The sequence below is a fragment of the Periophthalmus magnuspinnatus genome, chromosome 3 (genome assembly GCF_009829125.3).
Source record: "Periophthalmus magnuspinnatus isolate fPerMag1 chromosome 3, fPerMag1.2.pri, whole genome shotgun sequence".
In the NCBI taxonomy this organism is placed as follows: domain Eukaryota; kingdom Metazoa; phylum Chordata; class Actinopteri; order Gobiiformes; family Gobiidae; genus Periophthalmus; species Periophthalmus magnuspinnatus.
In genome coordinates this window covers 7507948-7531734 of record NC_047128.1, presented here as the reverse complement: position 1 = coordinate 7531734, position 23787 = coordinate 7507948, and the positions used below count along the sequence as shown (strand labels likewise).

The 23787-nt window shown below is 37.1% G+C and overlaps 5 protein-coding genes, 1 long non-coding RNA gene and 1 other non-coding gene across 8 annotated transcripts in view; 4 read left to right on the top strand and 3 right to left on the bottom strand.

Annotated features, from left to right (window-relative positions):
• LOC117389695 (protein TANC1-like) overlaps positions 1-357 on the bottom strand; it is a 99612-nt gene extending 99255 nt beyond the window's left edge. Inside the window, exon 1 of the mRNA XM_033987414.2 lies at positions 282-357. Coding sequence (XP_033843305.1) covers positions 282-357 — 76 coding nt within the window. The remainder of the gene's footprint in view (positions 1-281) is intronic.
• Positions 1-6438, bottom strand: part of gtf2f2a (general transcription factor IIF, polypeptide 2a) — a 63341-nt gene extending 56903 nt beyond the window's left edge. The window contains exons 1-9 of one of the 2 annotated variants that reach the window (XM_055231701.1): positions 6299-6438; positions 6030-6103; positions 5924-5948; positions 5647-5779; positions 4570-4623; positions 3759-3840; positions 3580-3679; positions 3248-3391; positions 2777-2904 (exon numbers count right to left, since the gene is read on the bottom strand). In XM_055231701.1, coding sequence (XP_055087676.1) covers positions 2782-2904; positions 3248-3391; positions 3580-3679; positions 3759-3840; positions 4570-4623; positions 5647-5779; positions 5924-5948; positions 6030-6103; positions 6299-6364 — 801 coding nt within the window. In that variant the 5' untranslated portion in view covers positions 6365-6438 and the 3' untranslated portion in view covers positions 2777-2781. The remainder of the gene's footprint in view (positions 1-2776; positions 2905-3247; positions 3392-3579; positions 3680-3758; positions 3841-4569; positions 4624-5646; positions 5780-5923; positions 5949-6029; positions 6104-6298) is intronic. The other variant, XM_055231705.1, reaches the window with a different exon arrangement.
• LOC117385888 (uncharacterized) lies at positions 984-2534 on the top strand. The gene is made up of 4 exons (XR_004542616.2): positions 984-1083; positions 1310-1452; positions 1686-1751; positions 1981-2534. It is a non-coding gene; the product is annotated as an uncharacterized LOC117385888 (long non-coding RNA).
• LOC117393943 (small nucleolar RNA SNORA31) lies at positions 1780-1909 on the top strand. The gene has a single exon (XR_004543321.1). It is a non-coding gene; the product is annotated as a small nucleolar RNA SNORA31 (small nucleolar RNA).
• A 95-nt stretch (positions 6439-6533) lies between the features above and the next one.
• Positions 6534-9140, bottom strand: gpalpp1 (GPALPP motifs containing 1). The gene is made up of 7 exons (XM_033983193.2): positions 8916-9140; positions 8718-8835; positions 8215-8313; positions 7872-8121; positions 7302-7466; positions 7124-7225; positions 6534-7044 (listed from the first exon to the last, which is right to left on the bottom strand). Exons 1-7 carry the CDS (start codon positions 8998-9000, stop codon positions 6826-6828), a joined length of 1038 nt encoding a protein of 345 aa, XP_033839084.1. The 5' UTR covers positions 9001-9140; the 3' UTR covers positions 6534-6825.
• A 228-nt stretch (positions 9141-9368) lies between these two features.
• On the top strand, positions 9369-15442 carry ercc3 (excision repair cross-complementation group 3). The gene is made up of 15 exons (XM_033986386.2): positions 9369-9560; positions 10045-10244; positions 10461-10697; positions 11089-11138; positions 11218-11353; positions 11763-11921; positions 12072-12276; positions 12517-12831; positions 13180-13364; positions 13483-13685; positions 13766-13862; positions 14136-14253; positions 14432-14550; positions 14631-14780; positions 14864-15442. The coding sequence occupies exons 1-15, from the start codon at positions 9533-9535 to the stop codon at positions 15002-15004; spliced, it is 2343 nt and encodes a 780-aa protein (XP_033842277.1). The 5' UTR covers positions 9369-9532; the 3' UTR covers positions 15005-15442.
• A 931-nt stretch (positions 15443-16373) lies between these two features.
• LOC117386299 (cytochrome P450 27C1) lies at positions 16374-23635 on the top strand. Its single transcript, XM_033983644.2, has 9 exons — positions 16374-16885; positions 17366-17556; positions 17909-18108; positions 18432-18641; positions 18966-19129; positions 21402-21568; positions 21673-21751; positions 21945-22148; positions 22437-23635. Exons 1-9 carry the CDS (start codon positions 16592-16594, stop codon positions 22554-22556), a joined length of 1629 nt encoding a protein of 542 aa, XP_033839535.1. The 5' UTR covers positions 16374-16591; the 3' UTR covers positions 22557-23635.
• The last annotated feature ends 152 nt before the right edge of the window (positions 23636-23787 follow it).

The following is a 23787-nucleotide window of genomic DNA, read 5'->3' as shown; positions in this document are numbered from 1 at the left end:
GTTTAAATGAAAGCAGTGGGACTGTATAAAGGACAGACACTGATGAATTGGGCTAATTGAATTGGCTCTGTAAAAGCACCCAGGAGAAGACAACCTGGATCAATGCAACACAATGGGCACAAAGAAGGATTGATTTTCGAAGCACGGAAGATAAGAGTACACGTAAGTGCATATTGTATTGCAAATGGTAGACAAAGTGTGGTACTTTTAGTCTGGGGCATAAATAGACTTTATTATTTTGGTTGACTTGATTTAATGGCAGTACTCCAGTATGTGCTTACCTGCATTCTTCTGATTCTTTTTCCCTCCATCTTTGCCTTTACCCTCTTTCTTGTTTCCAAAAACAGCTCTGAACATAATTCCTACAAAATGGAAAACTACAAATGTTGTTTATTTCAAGAAAAATATCATCATATTCTTAGTATTATGACAACAGATTTGAGATGATCTTCTAAGATCACACACAGCAAGCAATGTGGGCATCTGTAATTGTACTTACCTTTTCTTAGGTTCCTTTGAAGCTTGTTTGTCTCCACATAGTCTAAATCCACGGGAAGCTGATGAAGAAACTCTCACGACCGAGGAGTCCAATTAAGAAATGCTGCCTCCTCGCTGTCACTTCGCAGACTGATAGGGGAACGAGTGTCGCTCACATTACGCACATGCGTAATTATGGTTCCACACGAGTGAGCTCCACTCTCAACGCCTAAATAGTTTTCTTATTTAATCGTACTGTAAATCACGCTTTATATAAAATAGGGTTTCAGTTCAATTCAAGTTGAATAGTGTCATCTCCTCCAGTGATGCATTCAAATCACACAAGGAAATGCAGTATTTTAGGAGACTATGGTGCATTGAGCAATTAACTTTGGTTACCACTGCACATGCACAAACTACAGTCAACCACAGACAATCCTTCACCATAATTATGTTCACTCACTGACACATAGGGGGCAGTCAATAACCATTTGCCCAGTGCGTATTTAAGCCAACGTCCATGTTTAAGGCTCTCTATTTCACTTGAACACCACATGTTGATAATTGCCAAAGGGTCTCACCTAGATTAACCATGGTCATGCCTCGGTAAGTATTTCCCTATTTTATGCTCGTCATCACAGTATTGTAAACGGTTCCTCAATGCAAAACGACATGAAAATTAAGAGCTTTTGTGCCACGCGCTTTTCTTGCTAACGAGTGCTAACGGTAGCATGGCTGTAACTAGTCATACGCATTGGAACTTTTTGTTTCCTTTTTTGCCAACAGATCAAGCGCTAATTAACTTGATTGTTTCTTTTGCCGACGCGAACAGACTTGGGCAACTGTACAACGATCATGGTGGGTGAAAATTGGATGCTGCTCTAAAACGTGGAGCAGCAGCCACTTGACTGGAAAAAATAACACCCAGGGAAGCTGAACGAGCTATGACAACGAGTATCACAGCTCCATGAAGTTGTAAGTTTACTCTTGAAAAATGTGTACCACAATTCGCATCTTTGACAGCCTAGGCACCCTGTAGTGGGACATCCTGGGTATAAAATTATAGATGCAACAGTGAAAAGTCCCTGCGCTTTCTGTTAGCCTAGTTCAGTGGCCACGCGGATTGAAGAGGGGAGAACATGTAAAGTGAACAATTGCCATGCCTCTTGTAGCATAACATGACCTATGTAATGATTGTATTTCTTTAGGGCGACTTTGTATCCATGGAGAACGCGCTACATGGAAAAACTCACGACTGTGTTGCAAGAAGCCTGGTGAGCATATTTTTTGTAAAATACGTCTGTGCATCCGCTGATAGACCTAAAGCAGGCTTTCTTGGCTTTTGGGTTTGCATAGTGATGCTATAGTAAACATTCCTCGCGCTTCCTGGCTGCTTAGACTGGCTGCACAGATTGAATTGAGGAGTACACTTGAACCTGCTTCTACATAAGGATTGTGATTGTACTTCATTACTTGAAATTAAATGTGCTGTCTTTCTTACAGTGGATTCCACCAATATGAAGGTGTGACATGGATTGAGGATGTCATTTTATAACTGCCCCAGAAAACGCCATCCCTGGACCCAGCATTTTGTATGTGGAGAATCATTGTACCAGAGTATGGATAAATGATATACACTATAGAACGCAGCAGTAATTGTATTTGATCACCACAGAAATTACTGTGATGACTAAAAAGGCATGTGCATGGGGGTCTATGTCCATAAGCAGTTGCTTCAGCCTACTCCTTTTGTGCCATGTATGCGTTTATGTAATAATGTAAACTATTCAAACATTTAGGTTAACTTGGGCAGAGCACAGTATCCAATAAAAATATTTGTGGCTGTTTTTTGTAGTAAAAAAACAACTTTTTTTGAAGGAATACTAAATGTACAGTAGCTTTTTGGTATTAGTGTAAATGTATGACTCTTTCGAAATGTTCTCTTGTTAGTCATGCCATATTTCTTGTTGGCTATTGGCATTCTCTCCAGCACAAAACTCCCTAAGCTGGGGGGGTCTTCTTTAAAAATATATATTTTATATAAATTTATATATATATAATGCCCATTTAGGTACTAAAGTTAAAAACAAAACAATTTCAATTTTATTACAGGTTTTGCACTAGAAATACAACTGAAAATTATAATGTAGAATTTTACTACATAACAGTAAAAATATTTTGGAACTAAAACCTTGTACTTATTAAAACAAATCTTAACACTATGTCTCAATGCTGTGTTACACCTAAAAGTTACTGCATACATGATAAACATTCTTTACTACCATATTAAAAAAAACACCCAATCTATTCATCAGTCTTTTCCTCTACTTGGTAATGTCGATACTCCGGTTTAAGCTCCCATGTGTTTTTGTGTGTTCCCTTCACATTGTAGATGCCTATGTCACGCAGGATCTCCTTCAAGTAAATCTAGAATAAAATGTCAAAAGGGGCATATCACTTTCAAATTCATAAAATCTTGTCAAGCTCTTCTAGTCAACTTTGAACAAATAGATAAATGCTCTGAGTGTATTTTATATTATGTAATCTAATACTGTCTTCATATCAGATCACTCATGGCTAACTGAACCTAAATGAGCCACATCCAATGCCTTTTCAGTATTTAGCAAACAGAGCAATCTAATTTAGTGCCGACGGCCATGTTTAAAATTAGCATTGCAAATGTGAACCCTCCCACTGTTTTGGTTTATTTGACAAAACTCAGTAATAGCATATTCTAAGGATCATAACCAATTATTGTTCAAGGTCTTACCACAGGCTGTTTTGTGATATCCACAAGATCTTTGATGTTGTAATACTGGTGCTTTTCAAAGGCAGAAAACAACATGTCCAACACATGCTGTTTGTCTGCCCTCGCCCTTTTCCCTTCCTCTTTCTTTCGCCTCTCATACTCAAGCTGCAAGATGCCACAGATAAGTCAGTAGCAAAACAGATTCACACTATATTTCAATTATTACAAAAAACATAATTCCAGTTTTAAGGAAAAAAAAATCAGACAACACAATAACATAATTAAAAATATTACATTATGTTCAATTAATAATACATCAACAGTTTGGATAGGTTGTGCATTAATTTTCTTACATTGTTAGCGTGATTTGCCACAGGCTTGTAGTTGGTTGCGACTGCTTTCTCCAAACGCTGTGACAATCTGGCTGGTTTTGATGACTCTTCTATCTGTAACCTATTCAAGTAAAATGTACAAAATCTTAATAGCTTTTGATAAATACATAGGTTTTTACTCAGATCTTGAAAATACACACCTTTTCAGTCTCATGTAACTTTCACTCACAGCTGGTCGGCACTCAGCTCTCTGCACTACCATCCCCTCCAAGGCAATTTTATCTACAAAGAGAAATGTGTATGACGATCATATTAAAAGGAATTTAATCGGCACAAGTAAATACATACACTTATAGTTTAAGCACCTTATTCAGTGGTCCAGGACAAGAAATTATATTGTATATAATGAAAGACATGTGTATTAATTACCTGGCCAGCCAAAACCACATACTTAATCTAGAAGGGACTAGCTGGTCAGGTAAGCATTTTTATAACACATGGTAATACTACACAGTGCACACGTGTATAGTTGTCTTTAGCATTCTTTATAAATGAATTCTGAAAAAAACAACCATGAAAAGGCCATTATAAATGCGAATGAAAATTAGCTGTGCAGCTAACTTCGACACATTTACGCGTGTATTTTTACTGGTGTTTTTAATGTGCATTGTCCCTTTTAAATAAATAAATAAAATAAAATAAAAATATCTGTGAAAGACAAGGACTTATTCGAGTATAAAGGCCTTGTGAAAAATTGTGGTAAGCATTCAACTAGAGGCACATTGCTGACATAAGTAGGATGAACAAGTAAATCAAATTAAACAGAAATATGATAAGGCAACCAAAACATATTTAGCGACTTTGGACAAGATTCATAATTTTACATGTGATTTTCAATAAAAACTTAAAATTCAAACAAGCATATAAATTGTTTACATATTTCAAAGAGAAGGCACCACACCACAAAAACACTCCAAATATGCGTCTCTGTCTCATAACCGGAGGACTCACCTGGACCTGTACCCGAACCTAGGCTGCTGCCATCAGATCTCTCCTCTGACTGGCCTATAGGGACGGAGGCAGGGATTGTAAAAATGACAACACAAGGATGAAGGATGGAGGAAGATTGCCAGGATTTAATTCAAAGCAGAATCAATCACGCTGTATCTACATAATCAGCGCATTTATTCATGATAAGCATTGAGCACATAAGCATGGGCAAAGCGAGCATGCCTTCACACCAAGACAAAAGAGACAATCACTCCCATCACATGGATAAAGAAAACACCAAATTGCACAACTTGATTGTCCAGCAAAGGTCCAAGACAGTTACACAACACAGTGCTGCGATTTGTGCCGATTAGCACAAGCAAACCAGCACCAAAACAATCAAGGCCAGTTATTAAGTCAAACCCATTTTCATGCACCAATAAAACCAAGCACATATAAAAACATTAGGTTTGTCTTACTCAGGAGTCTTCCTGCTTGTTTCCATGGAAATGTTGTTCCTTTGACTATAATGTGTCATTGTATGGCATAAAACTCACCTATCTACAATGTTCTGAAATATCATTTTAACTTTCTATTTCCATGGAATCAAGCTGGTGCCACCTCCAGATAACTACACAATTTCTTTAAATAAGCACCATTCAAACATAACATTGCACAAACATGTACAGGGACAGAGACAAAGTGTTGATAAGATAAAGTAACACTTCTGACAATATTTTTGATTCATGGCTGCACATTCAATTAACAGCACAGCAAGAAACATCAGGAGTAATTTGCCTTTGCAGCAAAATAGCTGGGAATGTTAACACCTGACAGTATGTGTTCTGTTGATCAGAATTAACATCATTTAATTGAATGCAAAAATAAAATAGCTTATAAAGAGCTCTTTGTTGATGTACAATTGTAATATTTTTGCATTTTAAATATCTATAAAAGAGTAGGTTATGAGCAAGCCAAAATGGCAAGCACATTAAAAGATTTATAGAACCAACCAACAGCAATTGACATATTGGCAAACTTGGAATAACAGCATCAACAATTCCACACACATACACAGGAAATCATCCAAAGACCCACCTGCTGAAGTCTCTGTGAAGACTGCTAAGGTCTGCCCTCCTACGGTCTGCATGGTGAAAGGATGCTCTCGTGGGGCTGCTACCGTGTCTATACCTTCAATTACAGTCAACTCTTCATTTAATGTGAAAGTCACCTAAGGGGAAAAGAATGGTAAGCAAAAAACAATTGCATTATACGTTCAATGTATAATGCAATGTTATACTTTCTTTTCAGAATCTAAAAACACATCATCATACAATTACACAACTACAGAATAAAATTATGGGGGTACAATTACCTCAGGCTTCCCCATGTTCCCTTTTCTAGAAATGACAGTGACAACAATCTAAATATTGCAATTATGTTTCAAGCTCAATAAGTTATTTACAGGTTTCATTGCATACTTGCATATCTTGATCTTCCCAACTTCGCCTCTGCCAGATGCTTTTGTCCATTGTTGGGACAGATATTTTGGAACCTGGGTGAAAAAGTGCACAAACACATTTCACAGAATTGTTAACTTTTACAGTACATTGCCAGTACATAAACTGCTATGAGTGAGCCGGACTCGTGGCTAGTGTTTCCATGCAGCGGTAAATGCTAACTAGACGATATGAGCTAGACGACGTTCCTCAGATAGCTAATACAAAATCACAAATGAACAAACACAGACCTTTACGAGCCATACACCAGTGTTTTGCTTGGCACCAGTTAAATCCACTTCTCCCTTTTCTGACATAGTTAAAAATTATGTTGCAGCTAGAAAGAACATCAAATATGCGCATGCGCAAATCGATCGAGCAATTTGTTTACGGCTGCCGAAAAAGCCCAAAAGAGATATTACATTTCCATTAAAAACTAATTACATTCACACACAAAAAAGTCAGACACTTAAATCTTATTTATATTTCATATCATTTTATGTTAAACGATGGAAGATCAAAAATGAAAAATTATTCAGACAAACTAGATATTTAAAATAACACATCTTCAACATTATACAGTTTTTATTCAGTACTACCTAATTACAAATGTGGTCCTTCGTGTGGCACTTTTAGACTAAACATTTGCCATTTTATTTGTTTTTAGCTCAAGTAAAAGCAAAATTAACAACTTGTATATTACAAACTGACAAGGAACAGCTAAGGGTGTTTATGTCATTATAAAGAGATTCATTGATTTCTAAACAGAAATAAATCCTCAGAGAAACATTCGGTCCCTGCTGTGGGAGAAGCGTGTGTTAAGTTCTTGAGATTTTTTCAGCAGTCTTTGCTTCTGAGCTTCATCAAAGCGGTTTACTTGAAGGTCTGCATCTCGATCAAATGGCCTCCTCTCCACTGGCTGATCTACCTTTTCTTTGGCCTTCTCCTTCATCTTCTTTGAGTGTAAACTCATGAGAGACTCAGCACGTTTGGACTCCTGTAGACAAATTTAGTGTCCTCAGTAACTACATTAAACCCATATAATATACTGGATAAAATAAGATCATATCACTCACATTATATTTGGATACTTTCTCTGCCATCTCAATGTCTTTTCTGGAGAGCTGTGGGGCACTATCTTTACCCTTTTCTTCTTTGTTTTTCGCTTCAAGATGCTCCTGTTTGTTTCAGAATACAACTTTCTTAGTACAACAAAATATTATAAAACAGCTCTGTCTTCAACAACACACTGACCCTGGCTTTGCGCTCTCGGTCTGCAGCTGTATCTGTCCAAATTGAGCGGTCACTTTTCTCTGGACCAGATCTTTTTTTGAACGTCCGAGCACCAAGGCCGATATGTTGTAGTTCAGGCGGGAGTTCTGTCATCCATGATTCCCGTGTGGGCATAACTGGAGCCTCCTGAAACATACAAACAATCATGAATGCACTAAATAAATTGAATGAATATGTTCAGGGTCTATTCTTTTCTATGTTTAGTACATATTAATTACACCACTCTTACTCACTCACCAATTCATTAAACTTGATGTACATTTGGATAGAAGACATGCTATATAGTGGGAGAAAAATCAAAGACTAAAGAATAAACTTTAAATTCAGAAAAAAGAAATTGTGACCATGCATCTATTATTTCTGTACTACTGTATTACTGCAAAACATGTAGTGTCTTGTGTAGGTCTTGTCACAAACATTTTATAAACTGCAAAATCTACAAACATTTTGCTTATGTTTATGTTATGTCTCTTTTTGTCTTTAGTAAACTAAGTGGTTATTTTGATCTAGAGGTATTTGCAAGTGTCTTACATTTCCTAACAGCTTATCTTTCATTCTTTGTGCCCTTCGTTCAATGTCCAAAGCCATGGAGTCTTTGATGGGTCCTTTGGATGGCATAGGTCCAATCGCATCCTCATCCTCACTGCTGTATGCCTGGTGCTGGTATCCAGGAGGCAGAGCTGGTCCTGAAAAACCTGCTACATCTTCATCATCAACCTCATCATCATCACCAGACCATCTACGAAAACCAGGTGGTAAGGCTGGTCCTATTACAAGGGTCCTAAGGGGACAATATGAAGTTACAGCTTCCATTTTTAACAATTCAACAGACAAACAACCTTCAAATGTGTACATGTCGCATAAAGTCTGTTACATTTCAGGTGAGCTCTGCTGTTTCTTGAATCCTGGTGGAAGAGCTGGTCCAAAGAACCCATCGTCATCGACATAATCATCTTCAGTCTTTGAATTTTCTCTGAAAATATTGAAACAGTGACTATATAAAACACTTTTTTTTGTCTAAAAGCACAAATACTAACAATTGCATATATCACGTCTAACATGCACACCTTAATTGAATTATTTTCTGACCTCTGGATCTTTAAAATAAAAGAAATAACAAACAAACTGAAAAATCTGATGTGCGTAAACAGTGGGGCCATGACCAAAAATAAACCAGATGATTTTGCTGTTAACATGTAATTTAAAAATCTTATAACTCCAAAAAATCTGACAATAATCTGATTTTAAGTGTGAGCGAAACCACAGCCTAAAATAAACAATTCACAGCCTAGATCAATCAATTTCAGTGATCCACAGTTTGTTGAATCATGACCTAACTCAACTAACTCTTTTGTTATGTGGTAATACGTCACATACTGTTGATTTTCAGTGGAGTGGCTTGTTTTGACCCTTTTTACCGACACATCGTTTTCACTTTCGTCCGAAGAACTCGGATCGCCTCGTTTGTACCCGGGAGGCAACGCAGGACCGACGACTACAGTGGATATGATAACACACAAAAACGAATCAAAAGATATTCAAATTTAAAATAAAAAGAGACAACAACAGACTTACGTTCATCATCCGAACTGGAGTCCTTCTCGTCTTTATCTTTCCTCAGATGGGGAGGCAACGCTGGGCCGATAGCATTAGACGACATATTTTCAACAAAATAAGATTGCTTTCCCCTTTATTAAACGTAAAACAAAAACATATCACATAAATTGCTCAGAACTTGTGACCACCTTTCACTTAGGATGTAAATAGTACACCTGCATTGCTATTGGCTAATTTTTTGTCAGATTAAGAAACGTTAGAGAAGATATTTCCGCTACTCGTCAAGATAATGTTATTACGACTTTCTAAAAGAATTCCAAAACCGCGCACTTTAATTCCCTGTGATATACCTTGGTGAACTCTTTAGTACTTTTAAGAGTCTTTGAATTAACACATAGAGACCCCCTTTTCAACTCAAAGATTATTTAGATTCAAATTTTATTTTGAAGGCTTAAACCGGAATTTGATGCTGTATTGAAACAGAGAGCAAGTCTTCCCAGTCTCCCCATTGTGTGCTGTTGCTGTTCATCATGTTATTCATCCATAGTCGTGTTTCTATTTCACTGATGTTGTAGCTTAATTTAACGAACAGGCCCATTAAGTTTATCAAATCAGCTTACCCTCTAGGCACTAGAATGGGTAAAAAGGATAAAAGTGATCGGGGTAAGTTAAGTTGCTATTTATCCTTGTTGTTAGCTGTTAGCTTAACGTCTAACCTATATAGTAGCAGCGGTGGGGTTTTTATTCACTTCTCAGTCATTATTCCAAAAGCATAAAATGAGGGGAGGCATTAAACTACTCCACCTTGCATTGTTCAGTTACAGGTGTTTTTAATGCTCAAAAATACCTTGGAATAACATGCATTCTTACTGTGAGCTCACTCGCTTCTCCACCGATTTGACTTGTAACTTGGCTTGTCTCGATATATATAGATGGGTTTAATTCCGTACGGTGCCATTAGCAAAAGTAAAGAAATTCCATCTTACTAGAAACAAGCAGATGTCGGAACCTCCAATAGAAAAGTTACATAGTGCACCTTTTAAATGAAATCTGTAGACAACATGTTACAACAATTTCATAGAGTATGTTATTGATATGTGTCATTAGTTTAGTTAACTAATAACATAACTGATGTTTATTTTTGTAGACAAGAAGTCCAAAAAGCGTGTGTATGATGAAGAGGATGATGAAGATGATTTTGGGGGTAGTGAGTCCAAGGAGGCTGTACCTGCTGCAGCTGGGAAACAGGTGGATGAATCGGGCACTAAAGTGGACGAGTACGGAGCCAAAGACTACCGCACTGATATGCCTTTGAAGAATGACCACTCCTCACGACCGCTTTGGGTGGTATGACTACAATTTATGTTAACGTGTAGTCACTGGTGGTGGCTCAGTTCTTGCTTTCCTAAATGTGCATACTACTCTCCAAAGTCCAAATCACCCATGCCTGCAATTATGCTGTTTTGCCACAAGATGGAGTCTGCATACTAATTCTCTGTTCTTGTGTGTGTGCCTTTTGGGTTATGTGATGGAAGTAATTTGCGCTCATTGTCTTTTGTCAAGGCTCCTGATGGACACATTTTTCTTGAAGCCTTCTCACCCGTCTATAAGTATGCTCAGGATTTCTTGGTGGCCATAGCAGAGCCCGTGTGTCGGCCAAACCATGTCCACGAGTACAAGTTGACTGCCTACTCCCTGTACGCAGCTGTCAGCGTAGGCCTTCAGACATCAGACATTGTGGAATATCTACAAAAACTCAGCAAGACTTCTGTCCCTGATGGAATAATACAGTTTATAAAAGTATGTCACTTTTTATACATACATTATACATTTTGATATAACCTTTATTATTATTGTTATTGTTATTGGTATTGGTATTATTATTATTATTATTATTATAGTTCATTAGTGCTTGCAATTACGTTTTATAAACTTTGAAAAATACTATTTTTAATATTGTATGTTTAAACTGTTGACTTAATTACCCTTTGCCCACACATGAATTAATGAAAAGTCCCTATGGAAATACTGGCAAATGTCCATGGTCCATCTCAAGAGTTCCTATGACCCAGAATGAGGTTACATTGCCTGTTTAAACAATTTTTGTTTTCTTTTGGCTTCAAAAATTGTGATTTTAAAAAATTAAACAAACACTAGACTAAAAAGGTTATCTCATTTCTTTTATTAATAGCTCTGCACTGTGAGTTATGGTAAAGTCAAGCTGGTTCTGAAGCACAATAGGTAAGTCATAATTTAATGTAATTAACTTGTAATTATTAATGTTTTTGCCTTCCTCTTTTAAAATATTGATATATTGTAGATACTTTGTTGAAAGTGCCTTCCCTGATGTGATCCAGCATTTGCTACAGGACAGTGTGGTCCGTGAGTGTCGACTTCGAAACACAGATGGAGGGGACACTGAACTTATTACTGAAGTCATCCACAGTAAATCAGCGGTATACTTGATCTCTTTATTGATATTTAATTCACATTGCTGGCACTGGTTATGTTTACTTTGAATTTTTATCATGATTTGGTCTCTGGAGGTATCAGATATTTGAAATTGACTGTTACTTGTAAGTAATCCAATTGCTGAAAAGGAAAATTGTGCAAAAAAGGGCAACCTCATTAGTTATTTAGAAATTCATTGCACTGTTGTATCTGTGTTACTCTAAAAATCCATTAATTTACTGACACATGTCATCAGGTGTTTTGGATGATCAGATGTCTGTTTGGGATGTGAGCACACATTAATTAGACTTATTATCTGATTATTCTAGTTATCAGATTTTTAGTAGTTGCAATAGATACACAAGCCAATGATTGTAATAATGGCAACAAATCCAATCCATTTTGGCATTTCAGATAACAAAGATGCAGGAAAAAGGAGGTGCCTCTACATCACAGGCTGCTGATGGTTCAACTGAGCAAGTTCCAGAAGACATTTTTAGTTACTATGAGCAAATGGACAAAGATGAGGAGGAGGAAGAAGAGACTCAAACCGTGTCATTTGAAATTAGACAAGTATGTGTTGGATAATGTTTTTGTGTTACTTTTTACATGTAGGTATTTTATTGTGACTGTTACTAGATTAGTTGGACCTTATAGCAAAGAAGAATGTTGAACCTAAATCAGTCCAAAAAATATATCAGCTGATATTTTTTATGATTTTAGGAGATGATTGAGGAACTTCAGAAGCGTTGCATTAATTTGGAGTACCCCCTGCTAGCGGAGTATGACTTTCGTAATGATTCAGTCAATCCAGACATAAACATTGACTTAAAGGCCACTGCAGTGTTGAGGCCTTATCAAGAAAAAAGCCTGCGCAAGATGTTTGGGAATGGTCGTGCACGCTCAGGAGTCATTGTGCTTCCGTGCGGTGAGTCAACAGAAGAAATTAATTAACAGTTGAATAGAAAAGTAAAAAATAAACTGACTCAACATCTTAAGGGCCATGTAATAGGTTGCTGAGTGATAAATGATGAGTGGCTGTTGCCACTATTTTACTTAAACAACTCTTAATTATGTATTAGTTAACATATATAATATGAAAAACATAATTTGCCTCTGCGATAGACTGTCTGATAGACTGTTACTGAACTATTTCATTTCCTTGCAGGTGCTGGTAAATCCCTGGTGGGAGTAACAGCTGCATGCACTGTGCGGAAACGCTGTCTTGTTTTGGGTAACTCCTCAGTATCCGTGGAGCAGTGGAAAGCCCAGTTCAAGATGTGGTCCACCATTGACGACTCTCAAATCTGTCGCTTCACTTCGGATGCTAAAGACAAACCCATTGGTTGCTCCATTGCTATCAGCACTTATTCTATGTTGGGACATACAACAAAGCGTTCATGGGAGGCTGAGAGAGTCATGGAGTGGATGCGTACTCAAGAGTGGGGCCTCATGATCTTGGATGAGGTGCACACTATCCCTGGTAAGCTTATAAGGTCAATAAATAAACCATTATATCAGTGTGTACTTTTACATGGCCAGTATAAATCAGAATAATAAGGAGAAAAATATTTGGTGTGTGTTTACATACAAGAAATCTGATCATCAAAACTACCTGGTGACATGCATCAGTTAATGGATTTTTTGAATAGCACTTTACTTTTAACATTAGTTTTTTCTTGTCAAAAACTGCACAGGTCTGAACAATGAAAAAGAAATCTGATAACTCATATCAAATATAACTGTTTACATGACAACTCCAGAAATCAGATCAAATTTTGTGTGCATATTAAGTTACCAATTGTTTTGTTTTTGTGGTTGTTTTTTTTAGCCAAGATGTTTCGCCGTGTCCTGACTATTGTCCAGGCCCATTGTAAACTGGGACTCACAGCTACATTAGTCAGAGAAGATGACAAGATTGTTGACCTCAACTTCCTGATCGGACCTAAACTTTATGAGGCCAACTGGATGGAGTTACAGAATAATGGGTATATTGCCAAAGTTCAGTGTGCAGAGGTGAGTTATGCAATTGAACAACAAATACAAATAATTAATTTAACTAGATCAGAAGTCACTAAAACATACATTATTTTAGGAATGTATAAATGTATCTTTTTCTTATGTATTTTTCCAGGTGTGGTGTCCAATGTCTCCAGAGTTTTACCGAGAGTATGTGGCTATCAAGACCAAAAAGCGAATCCTTCTCTATACAATGAATCCAAACAAGTTTCGAGCTTGTCAGTTTCTAATTCGATTCCATGAAAGACGTAATGATAAGATCATTGTCTTTGCTGATAATGTTTTTGCTTTGAAGGAATATGCAGTCCGTCTCAACAAGTAAGTTCACTTATATAGAGATTAAATAAGTGTCTGCTATTACTAATAATAATATTGCTAATAATTTTGATTCTATAAAGGCCTTTCATCTATGGTCCAACGTCTCAGGGGGAGAGAATGCAGATCCTTCAAAATTTTAAACACAACCCAAAGATTAACACAATTTTTATCTCCAAGGTAAACCTATGTAGGCTATCTAGTGGTTTTGATGTTTGAAAATTAGTGATGACTAGTGTATTATTCTGTATTATTCTATGTAAGTCATATAAGTGACAGTGTTAAAGTTAGATTTTACCATAGATTGTGTATATATACATCTATATTGTATATAGTCTATGGATTTTACACTTATTTAACATAACAAATCTGGTATTTATAGTATCACATTGAAGTCTGCCACAGGCCAGTAAAATGAAAGTACTAAAGCTCTACAACATGACTGTCTCATAGGTCGGAGATACCTCATTTGACCTTCCAGAGGCGAATGTTCTTATTCAGATCTCATCTCATGGTGGATCACGAAGACAGGAGGCCCAGAGGCTTGGCAGAGTCCTGAGGGCGAAAAAAGGTTGGTTGCCTTGTTTAATCTCCAAAGCTTAGCAGTGTTGATCTGGATGGGACACCACTGGAAATACCAGGTGCCATGGTGAATCAGCTCTAGTGCATACCACCAGCATTTAATGAGCATTAAAAAATAAGTATTAAATGAGCATGTAGGGACATGTTGCTACCTCTAATCTGTCCAGGAATGGTTGCTGAGGAGTACAATGCCTACTTCTACTCACTGGTGTCCCAGGACACGCAGGAGATGGCGTACTCCACAAAAAGACAGAGGTTCTTGGTCGACCAAGGCTACAGTTTTAAGGTGTGTTGTAATGAGATCACTTTTTTCCTTCCCTTGCTGCTTATATATTACAGCTGGCATAACTTGTATTAATGTCTTAGGTGATAACGAAATTGGCCGGAATGGATGAGGAAGACCTGATGTTTTCTACACGTGAGGAACAGTACCAGCTCCTTCAGAAAGTTCTGGCAGCTTCAGATCTGGATGCAGAGGAGGAAGTGGTAGCAGGAGAAGTGGGCGGTCGGCCACAGGTAAAATAAATAAATAAATAACATGCGTTATGGTGTTGAATTAGTTTGTTTCTTACATTTTTTTCTATTTTCATATTTGCCAGATTTCAAGACGGACAGGAACAATGAGCTCCATGTCAGGGGCAGATGACACTGTTTACATGGAGTATCAGAGCCGTGGGAGTAAAGCTGCTTCACTAGCTAAAAACGTGCACCCGCTGTTTAAGCGCTTCAGAAAGCTTTAGCAAGCACTAAGGATGTACGCTATCCTCACAAGTCCCTTCTGGAGTAAACCTGGGGGACCTCTACTGATTTACGTGCCACATTTCTTGTGGCTATTTACATTTGAAAACAGATGAACAACCTACTATTTATTTCTTTCAAAGTGTTTTTATTATGCATTCAATTAGAAATACAATTTCAAACACATCACAATATTTTTTTTACACTTAAACCCCAGAACAAACCCACCCTGTTGTACCATAAATATGAGCAACCTTTTAAACAGACATTTTGGTTAATATATCATACTTACCAGTTCTCATTTTTGTTTGTTTTTCATTTCAGATTTTAGTTTGCAACACAGTATATAATTGCTATAACTTGTAAAGATAATTAATAATGTAAAGATATTTTTGTACATTTTGTACAAAAGCAAAATAAAGCAACGGAAATTTTCTTGGCAAAGTATCTATGACTTTTAAAAAAAATTCTAACTAACATAGTGTAGAAATAAGTGCACCTCTACTCCGAACATAATGTGAATGGCCTTGTTTGTGGCCTTATTTAATCCCAGTTTTGTGTTGTCTGATAAGATCTGAGGCATACTATGCTTGAAAGGAGTAAGCCTAATGAGGCAAACTTGTATTCATCCAAAGAAAATGAGAAGAGGCCAATTAGATTGCCCCATTCATTAGAAAAAGATTACATTAGTAAATACAGGGCTGGTCTTAAAGTATTTATTCAGGGTTTAGTTTCTATGAGACAGGCTGGCCCCCTTCCTATTTTTAAAATTCTTAGAACATTTTTTTTTTCCTTTGGCATTTAACTCACTTTGAATGGTTGGCATATTGATGTTTTTTCATTGTTACTGTTTCCTTGCATTCTTGTCCCATGCTTTAAATGTTCTGAATTTGTGAATATGTGTAAAACACGCTGTTGTTTCAGAATTGCTCTTTAAAAATTGTTTTGATCGGATTGGATTAGAAGAATATAAAAGCAGACAGCATGGAGGGGTCAAGTAAGGACATTATGCAACTAATACATGAACATAGTTTTAAGATTTATGTACAATATCGAAACTATCACATTTAAAATACGGTTTAAATAATATGACCTATTTTGTTTACAAAATACAAAGACAAGAAAAAAAAACAAGACAAAATAGAAAGTCGGTTCCCGGATGCATGAAAATCCAGCTACATTGTCTGCACTTCTGTAATATTGTTTGCCAAATAACTACAGTTGTAGTTCTTCATTTTAACTTAACTTGTCCTGTTTATGGTTTTAAGTTTAGGAAATGAACATGGGAATAATTGGTGATGTAACCGCATGTTAGCACGTTGATATCGCTACCAGTAGAGCCCAACCTGTGGAGCCTGTAGTTTTTGGGGAAGGAACGCCCACTACCGAAAAGAGACTTAACCCTCCCATTTTGGAAGTGGTCGTCCAATCCCGTTCCCCTGCGAATGATTGTACAAGCCATGGGTTTAAAAGAGAACCGCAGTCAATGGAAATCCAACATTACGTTACAACACAGGAGGGGATCACTCTGCACGTGCATCTTCTAATAAGCAAATGTAAACTAGACTAAACGCGCACACAGATACACAATGGTTAGCCTCAAGCCTTTAACGACAGAATGTTGGAGGAATCTTCACGGCGCACGGCAGCTGTTGGTCAATTTACGCGCTTTACACAAGTCCGCGACGAGCGAGGCTCTGGGGATCTCCGCAGCTGGACAGGCGGACATGCCCGAGAGGCTCCTTTCACCGAACACAGCCCGCGGCAGCAACGTGGAAAAGACTACCCTGAAGAGTCTGAAGGAGATGCCTGGCCCCAGCACTTTGTCTAACCTAATCGAGTTCTTCTGGAGGGATGGTTTTGCCAGAATACACGAAATCCAGGTAATTGTTACAAAGATTCAGACTCAAAAGTGAATGCGTAAAATGTCCGTCTGTGCGTAATAGCGCACCGGGAAAGTCGAGCGCTTGCCCATCAAGAGACAGATGTTAACCATATATATATATATATATATATATATATATATATATATATATATATATATATATATATATATATATATATATATATATATATATATATATATATATATATATATATATATATATATATATATATATATATATATATATATATATATATATATATATATATATATATATATATATATATATATATAATCAAAGGAATGTTTATTTTTGTGTACTGATTGAATTACTTGAAACAAACTTTAAATAATTGTAGGTCTACTACTCTACAAGGTACAGATCAATATATTTAAATTTTCAAACCATTAAAAGGGCCATTCAATAACTGAAATAAACCAATAGAATATGCATAAACATTGCATTTCTTCTCCATAGTTGGAGCACCAGAAGAAGTATGGGAAAATCTTCAAGTCTCGCTTTGGGCCACAGCTGGTGGTCTCAATTGCGGACCGTGAACTGGTTGCCCAGGTTCTGAGGGCAGAGGGCGTGGCTCCACAGAGGGCCAACATGGAGTCCTGGAAGGAGTACAGAGTCATGAGAGGCCACTCAACTGGACTGATCTCGGCGTGAGTCCACTTTAACCTTTGTCCTCAAAATTACACAGGAGTAACCCAAAGCAGACTGCTTGTACTCTGTCCACAACATTGAGTGTTGAAGGATGTGATCATTACTCCTTTACAGTCAACTATTGGTCCCTTGAAAAGCAAATTTGTTAGCTTTTATTTTCCTTGTGCTAATTATAATAATTACAATCAAGCAAACTGGCATTGCAAAAATGCTTCATATGATAAAATTAAAGGCAAGGGGAAACAATGGCAATAATAAGTCTATACACAAACAAACTTTTGCACTGTGTAAATCCAGACTAAGCATTACTATGGAATTACATTGATATTATTATTCCCTACTGTTTTCCAGTGAGGGGGAGGACTGGCTGAAGATGCGCAGTGTCCTTAGGCAACTCATAATGCGACCACGGGATGTAGCAGTTTTTTCTGATGATGTGAACAGTGTTGTGGATGATTTGATTAAGAGACTTGACATTCTGTGCTCTCAGCAGCCTGATGGAACCACTGTCTTAAATGTGAATGATCTGTTCTTTAAATACGCCATGGAAGGTTTGTAATGAGCTTACACACATTATCATTATTAGGGACAGGATTTGGGCTGTTAAGTAATGCAGTAGTCAGTAAAGAACATCAGTAAGTTATGGCTTGGATCAGTGATGGTCAAAATGATCACACCAAGCATAACAACGGAAAGTTAACTTAAGTGCCAATTATAAGTCTCTGGCCTCATAAATAGAACTAAACCTTTTCAAATCAACATTCAGACTCTTGGATTCTAAATGGCCAAAATTTCACTAAAGCATTTTTATCTGCATCATTAGAATATTTTTCTTGAGCTATAAAGTAAATTTCCAGTCTTTGTCTCATTACAGGTGTGGCAGTTATTTTGTACGAGTGTCGACTTGGCTGTCTGCAAAATGAGATTCCAAAAGAAACACAAGATTACATAAGTGCACTACACCTCATGTTCAGCACTTTCAAGACAACAATGTATGCTGGGGCGATTCCCAAATGGCTCAGACCAATCATTCCAAAACCGTGGGAGGAATTCTGTCACTCCTGGGATGGCCTTTTCAAATTCAGTATGTCATTCTGAAATTCTTAAGAAAAATATCTTTTAAATCAAGTTTTACTATGTCAATTTTTGTTTTAAGCTTGGTATTGGATTATTTTTTCCCTTTTTTTGATACCTCTGTAATGAATGTCTATTTGGTGGGTCTGAGGAGTTATTTGCCTCATTTGGTTAAACAAATGGTGTGTCCTTCCAGGAAAGAAATCTTAATTTGCATCTAAATCTCCTTCTTCTGAATAAGGGTGCTTGTATGGGGTTTCTGTTACATAACTTTTTTTCTTTCCCTTCACACTACCCTTTCCCACATTTTCTTGTTTTTCTTTGGAAATCCTAGGCCACATTCATGTCAGTAAGAGGCTTTCCCAAATCAAAGCCCAGCTGGAGCGCGGAGAGGAAGTTAAAGGAGGGATGCTCACACATTTGCTTGTCACAAAGGAGATGACCATGGAGGAGATCTACGCCAATGTGACAGAGATGCTACTAGCTGGAGTTGACACGGTTTGTGTACTTAAATAGACGTGTGAGGCTGGAAAAAACTTCAGGTTTGAGCTGGCAGTAGCAACTAGATTGTGACTAGTCTTTTTTTTCTTTTAAAATTAACTTGTCATGATTACGAATTATTACGATAGCTGTATTGTCTTACCTTTATAACTAGAGCCAAAACATTTGACTGAAATAATTGATTTTACAAAAAACTAAAAACATCTTTCTTTGAAAAGTCGAGGACTATGTGTAAAATCTAACTAGCCAAATGAATTAACACAGGGAAAAATAATCCAGTTAAGTGCTTTTGATTTCTGAGATGTTTTGACAGTGTTTCTGTTTCAATAAAGATTAAGTATACAATGGTTTTTTTGTAGATGTAACAGTTCAAGGGGGGTAGGCTGCAGTTGCTTTCCATTTTGCTCTGTGTTTAAAAATGTAAGTCACACTTCCTCAATATAGTCCAGCTCTTTCTATTATCTGTCTTGAATAGTAAATGTTTAGAACAATTTGATCTTTGTTAATGCTTAATGTTTCTTTTTTTTTTAGTTTTGGGTGGAATAAAGGTTAGTTTCAAGTTGGCACCTTGTCTAACCCCAGGTTACATACCAGTTTCACTCCTTTGTTAACTGCATTGGCATTTTTTATAATCTATCAATGTCTCTTTATTGATGTGGTTAAGAATCTTGTTGAATATTAGAAGCTCTTTGTTCTTTTGATTATGTAACTACTCGATGTGATACAGTAGTGTCAGGTGATCTGGGCGAGAGGTGAGGGAAGCTACTGTGTTGGTTTGGCAAGCTGTGAGTCGCACGTGTATGTTGGTCTGGGCTTCAGTTTCAGGGCTTGGGTTTCTGGCGCCACTTTCAGACCTATGTAGCTGTGCCAGCGTCAGGTCAGCACAGTGAATCAGTATCCCACTGTTAAGATTGTTCTCACTCAGATTTAGTTTCTCATCGTTTGCCTTTGTCTGTTAAGATCTGCTCGGGGGGGGCTTTAAGACTAGCTAGCATGTTTTTTTTCCCTCTGTCCCCATCCATCCATTTTCTTCAACTTTATCCATGGCTGGGTCGATGAGGGAGCTGTCTCAATATTTTATCTTTAATTTTAATTAACATAAATTATTACCATTTTATATTTTGCAATTAATATGTAATCTATTTTTGCATCTTTAATCTTTGTGCAGGGCATGAATGACAGGTGATATTGGTGATCTGTGCAAACTTTTTATTTTATTGCCCTAAATGTATATTATTTTTATTTGTCTTGAATTCAACAAATTTTGTCAGTCTAATTTGAACTTAAAGTATTTCCCAATACTGCTCTTGTGTGCGCATTTGCATCTCAGCGGGCATGTGCGCAGCTAGCTTCTAATTTGTTTTGGGTTCTGTCAGATTAATAAGAATTGGGGGTATAGAGTGTTTTGTGCAGAGCACAGGGCCATGGGATAAAGGGGTGCGTATGTTTTTGTTGAACTTGTTACAACGGCCATGCCCTGGCGGGGGGTGGACTGTGCCGAGCCAGTACCTGACCCCTTGCTGCATTTGCCTTTACTCGGCACACACTAGAGCTGTCAAGACGTATTAGCCTGTGCGAGAGTTATAGCACCAACCAGCCAACACAAGGCTAGTGGGCAGCACTGGGCTTAGCTTTCAGAGGCGATTCTCATAAAAGAGCCGAGAGCGCTTTCAGACATACATCAGCTCCTCTGTTACTGCTGAGGGGCGATGTGGGGGGAGGAGAGAAAGACATTTTTTTAAGCACGATTTGATTTGTCCTGTGATTCCTGAAGTGCTTTGTCTGAGGTGTTGCCAGCAGCTGGGGTTGATTAGGATCAAGTTGTTAAATGTGGAATGAGTGGTGACAGAATCAGTGGGGAACCAGAGGTGATGAAGGTGATGAAGATGACCACATTTTAGTCACAGCACTTCAAGAGCCCTTCTATTTTTTATCTTAAATTTACTGAGACACTGATGTTCAGGAGAGTTCAGTTTGGTGTTACAATGGTTACATGGAGGAAACTTGATTTCCATGGTGCAGTGGTCCAGATTTACCTTAGGTTAAGGTTAAATCAAAACTACAGCAACAATTCACAAGGATGTATTGGAAAAAATAATTTAGATTTGGAATTTTTGAGAATTACACCAATGACAATGGAATTAGAAAATTAAATTGAATTAAACAGCAGGTTTACATGGCCTTGTTTTTTTTTTCTTAAATATATGGCAGGCAGGTGATTGGATAATTAACAGTTCATTTAATACAATTTTGTCCTTTATTTTTCCAGACGTCTTTCACCCTGTCTTGGGCCACTTATTTATTAGCACGTTATCCACATGTACAGCAACAGATCCATGCAGAAGTGGAGAAAACATTAGGACCCAACACAGTGGCTTCAGCTGATGATGTCTCTCAACTGCCACTCATCCGTGGTCTGGTCAAAGAGACACTCAGGTACAAGCTACATAAATATGCATATTTTCTACAGTTTTCAGCTTTAAACTGTAAATGCAATAGAACACTTTTAATGCTTGTTTGATTGGTCTCCTTGGGTGCAGGCTTTTCCCAGTTCTCCCAGGCAATGGTCGCATTACTCAAGAAGACCTGGTGGTGGGCGGATACTTCATCCCTAAAGGGGTAAAAATTATGAAAATGATAGTTCGTTGCAGTTTGTATGGTCTCAAGATAAAAAGAAGCTTAGCAACGGCCAAAGCAATACGTTGTAATTTGTAATGTGATCTTTCATGACTCATACATCTTTATTGCATTGTCCCCTGCCACAGCTGTTTTCATTGAGGGCTGCACTTTTTCTGCATTTGGCTTTTATTAGACACAGTTGGCCCTCTGTCATTACTCAACATCTCTGGATGAGGAAAGCTTTGTGGATGCTACAGACTTCAGACCAGTTCGCTGGGTAAGAAAAGACACAACGGACCATGTCGACAATTTTGGCTCCATTCCTTTTGGCTATGGCATCAGAAGCTGCATTGGCAGGAGAATCGCAGAGTTGGAAATGTACCTAGGTCTCACAAGGGTAAGAATTTATATATGACAATACAATATAAGCAAAGCTATATATAGTAAAAGTATTTCAGTGACTTCAGAAGAGACCACAAGACACATAGGATGCTAAATGATGTTTTTTGTAGTGGCACAAAACATCACATTTCCTTAATTATGTGATTGTATAAGTAACTAATGAACTGGGTGAATTTGTAATTTGATAATTTGGTAATGTGATAAATTAATAATGTAAAGTTGAATGTTTTGTAGCAGGCAAACCAATGGAAATTCTGACAAATCCAACTTTTTTTTTTTGCAGATTATTCAGAAGTTTCGCATTGAGATGTCACCGAAGACTGATGATGTCAAAGCCAAAACCCATGGCTTGCTCTGCCCGGGTGCCCCCATAAACCTAAAGTTTGTTGAGAGGGAATATTAGATGGACACCTTTGTATACATTTGCTGTTAGTTGTGTTGATATATTTTGATAGAATTGTTTTTTAGATATTTCAGTGCTGACTGAAGAGTTTTCTCAGCAGTAAATTATTTTAACCTCCCTTACTTTCTTATAAGCTGGACTGAAAAGTGTAGCTTCTTTTGTATGTATATTTGTACTATTAGATGAAGGCAATTTTATTCTTTCTTTGCAACTACCATTAGTTATAACTGAAATAAGGAATGGGCACATCCTAGTCAATCTATAATTATTTTTTTTTTTTTAACCTTTTTCTTTAAAAAAAAAAACAGCCAGAAAAAGCAAAAAAAAACCAACAAAACTTCATACACCGCTCATACATATTTTCTAGAGAATTTCCTCCATTGGTGTAAACAGACTCTCAGAGGGTATCAGCAAATGTATTAAATGAATGTAATGTATGTATATTTATGAGCTTTTTCATATCCCTAAAAAGTTGTATTAAGTTGCATCTTAAGATGTTTGAAGGATATAAAGTAACTTGAAAGTAATAGATACACAGATAAGATAATTTATAGTTTATCTGTAGAAATAACAAATACAAAATGTGGATTTGCTTCACAAATTTACCAGAATCAGTGTTTCTCAAACTATTCACATCATATGGTGTCCAATAAAATCTATAACTTTCAAAGTATGACCACCATATTCAATACTCAGCCCTCTAAAACAGAAATACAAATGGGTTAAACTCGGCCTAAAACTGATCTAACGCCTAAAACCTGGCTTCTTTATTCAAAACAAGGCCTAACTCAAAAGTGTGAAAAAAAAAACCAAGAATATAAAAGTTAAAAAAATAAATAAATAAAAGCTTGTGCACCACCAGAGTTTGAGAATCACCAATCTAAATCGAGGAAAGCCACATCATGATGTATAATGTATGTGTGAAAGGACTGTCGGAGAGAGGAGAAAGTACTTGGATTATGAGTTTATGACAATGAAGGAAAATGTAAATAGGTCTGCTGTATTAGTACAGTATTATGTTGGCTATCATACACTTCGCTCCAGCAAAACCATAAAACAATAAAAGCGATCAACCAATTAAAAAATGTCTGGAGTTCGAAAGCATATGCTTTTCATCATAGTGAGGCAGGCACCCATACACCACCTTAAATTGAGGAAAAGGAATTCAATTACATTATTATGTTTATTAATGTACACTGTCCCACATAAATTGAATGCGGTAGGACATTGA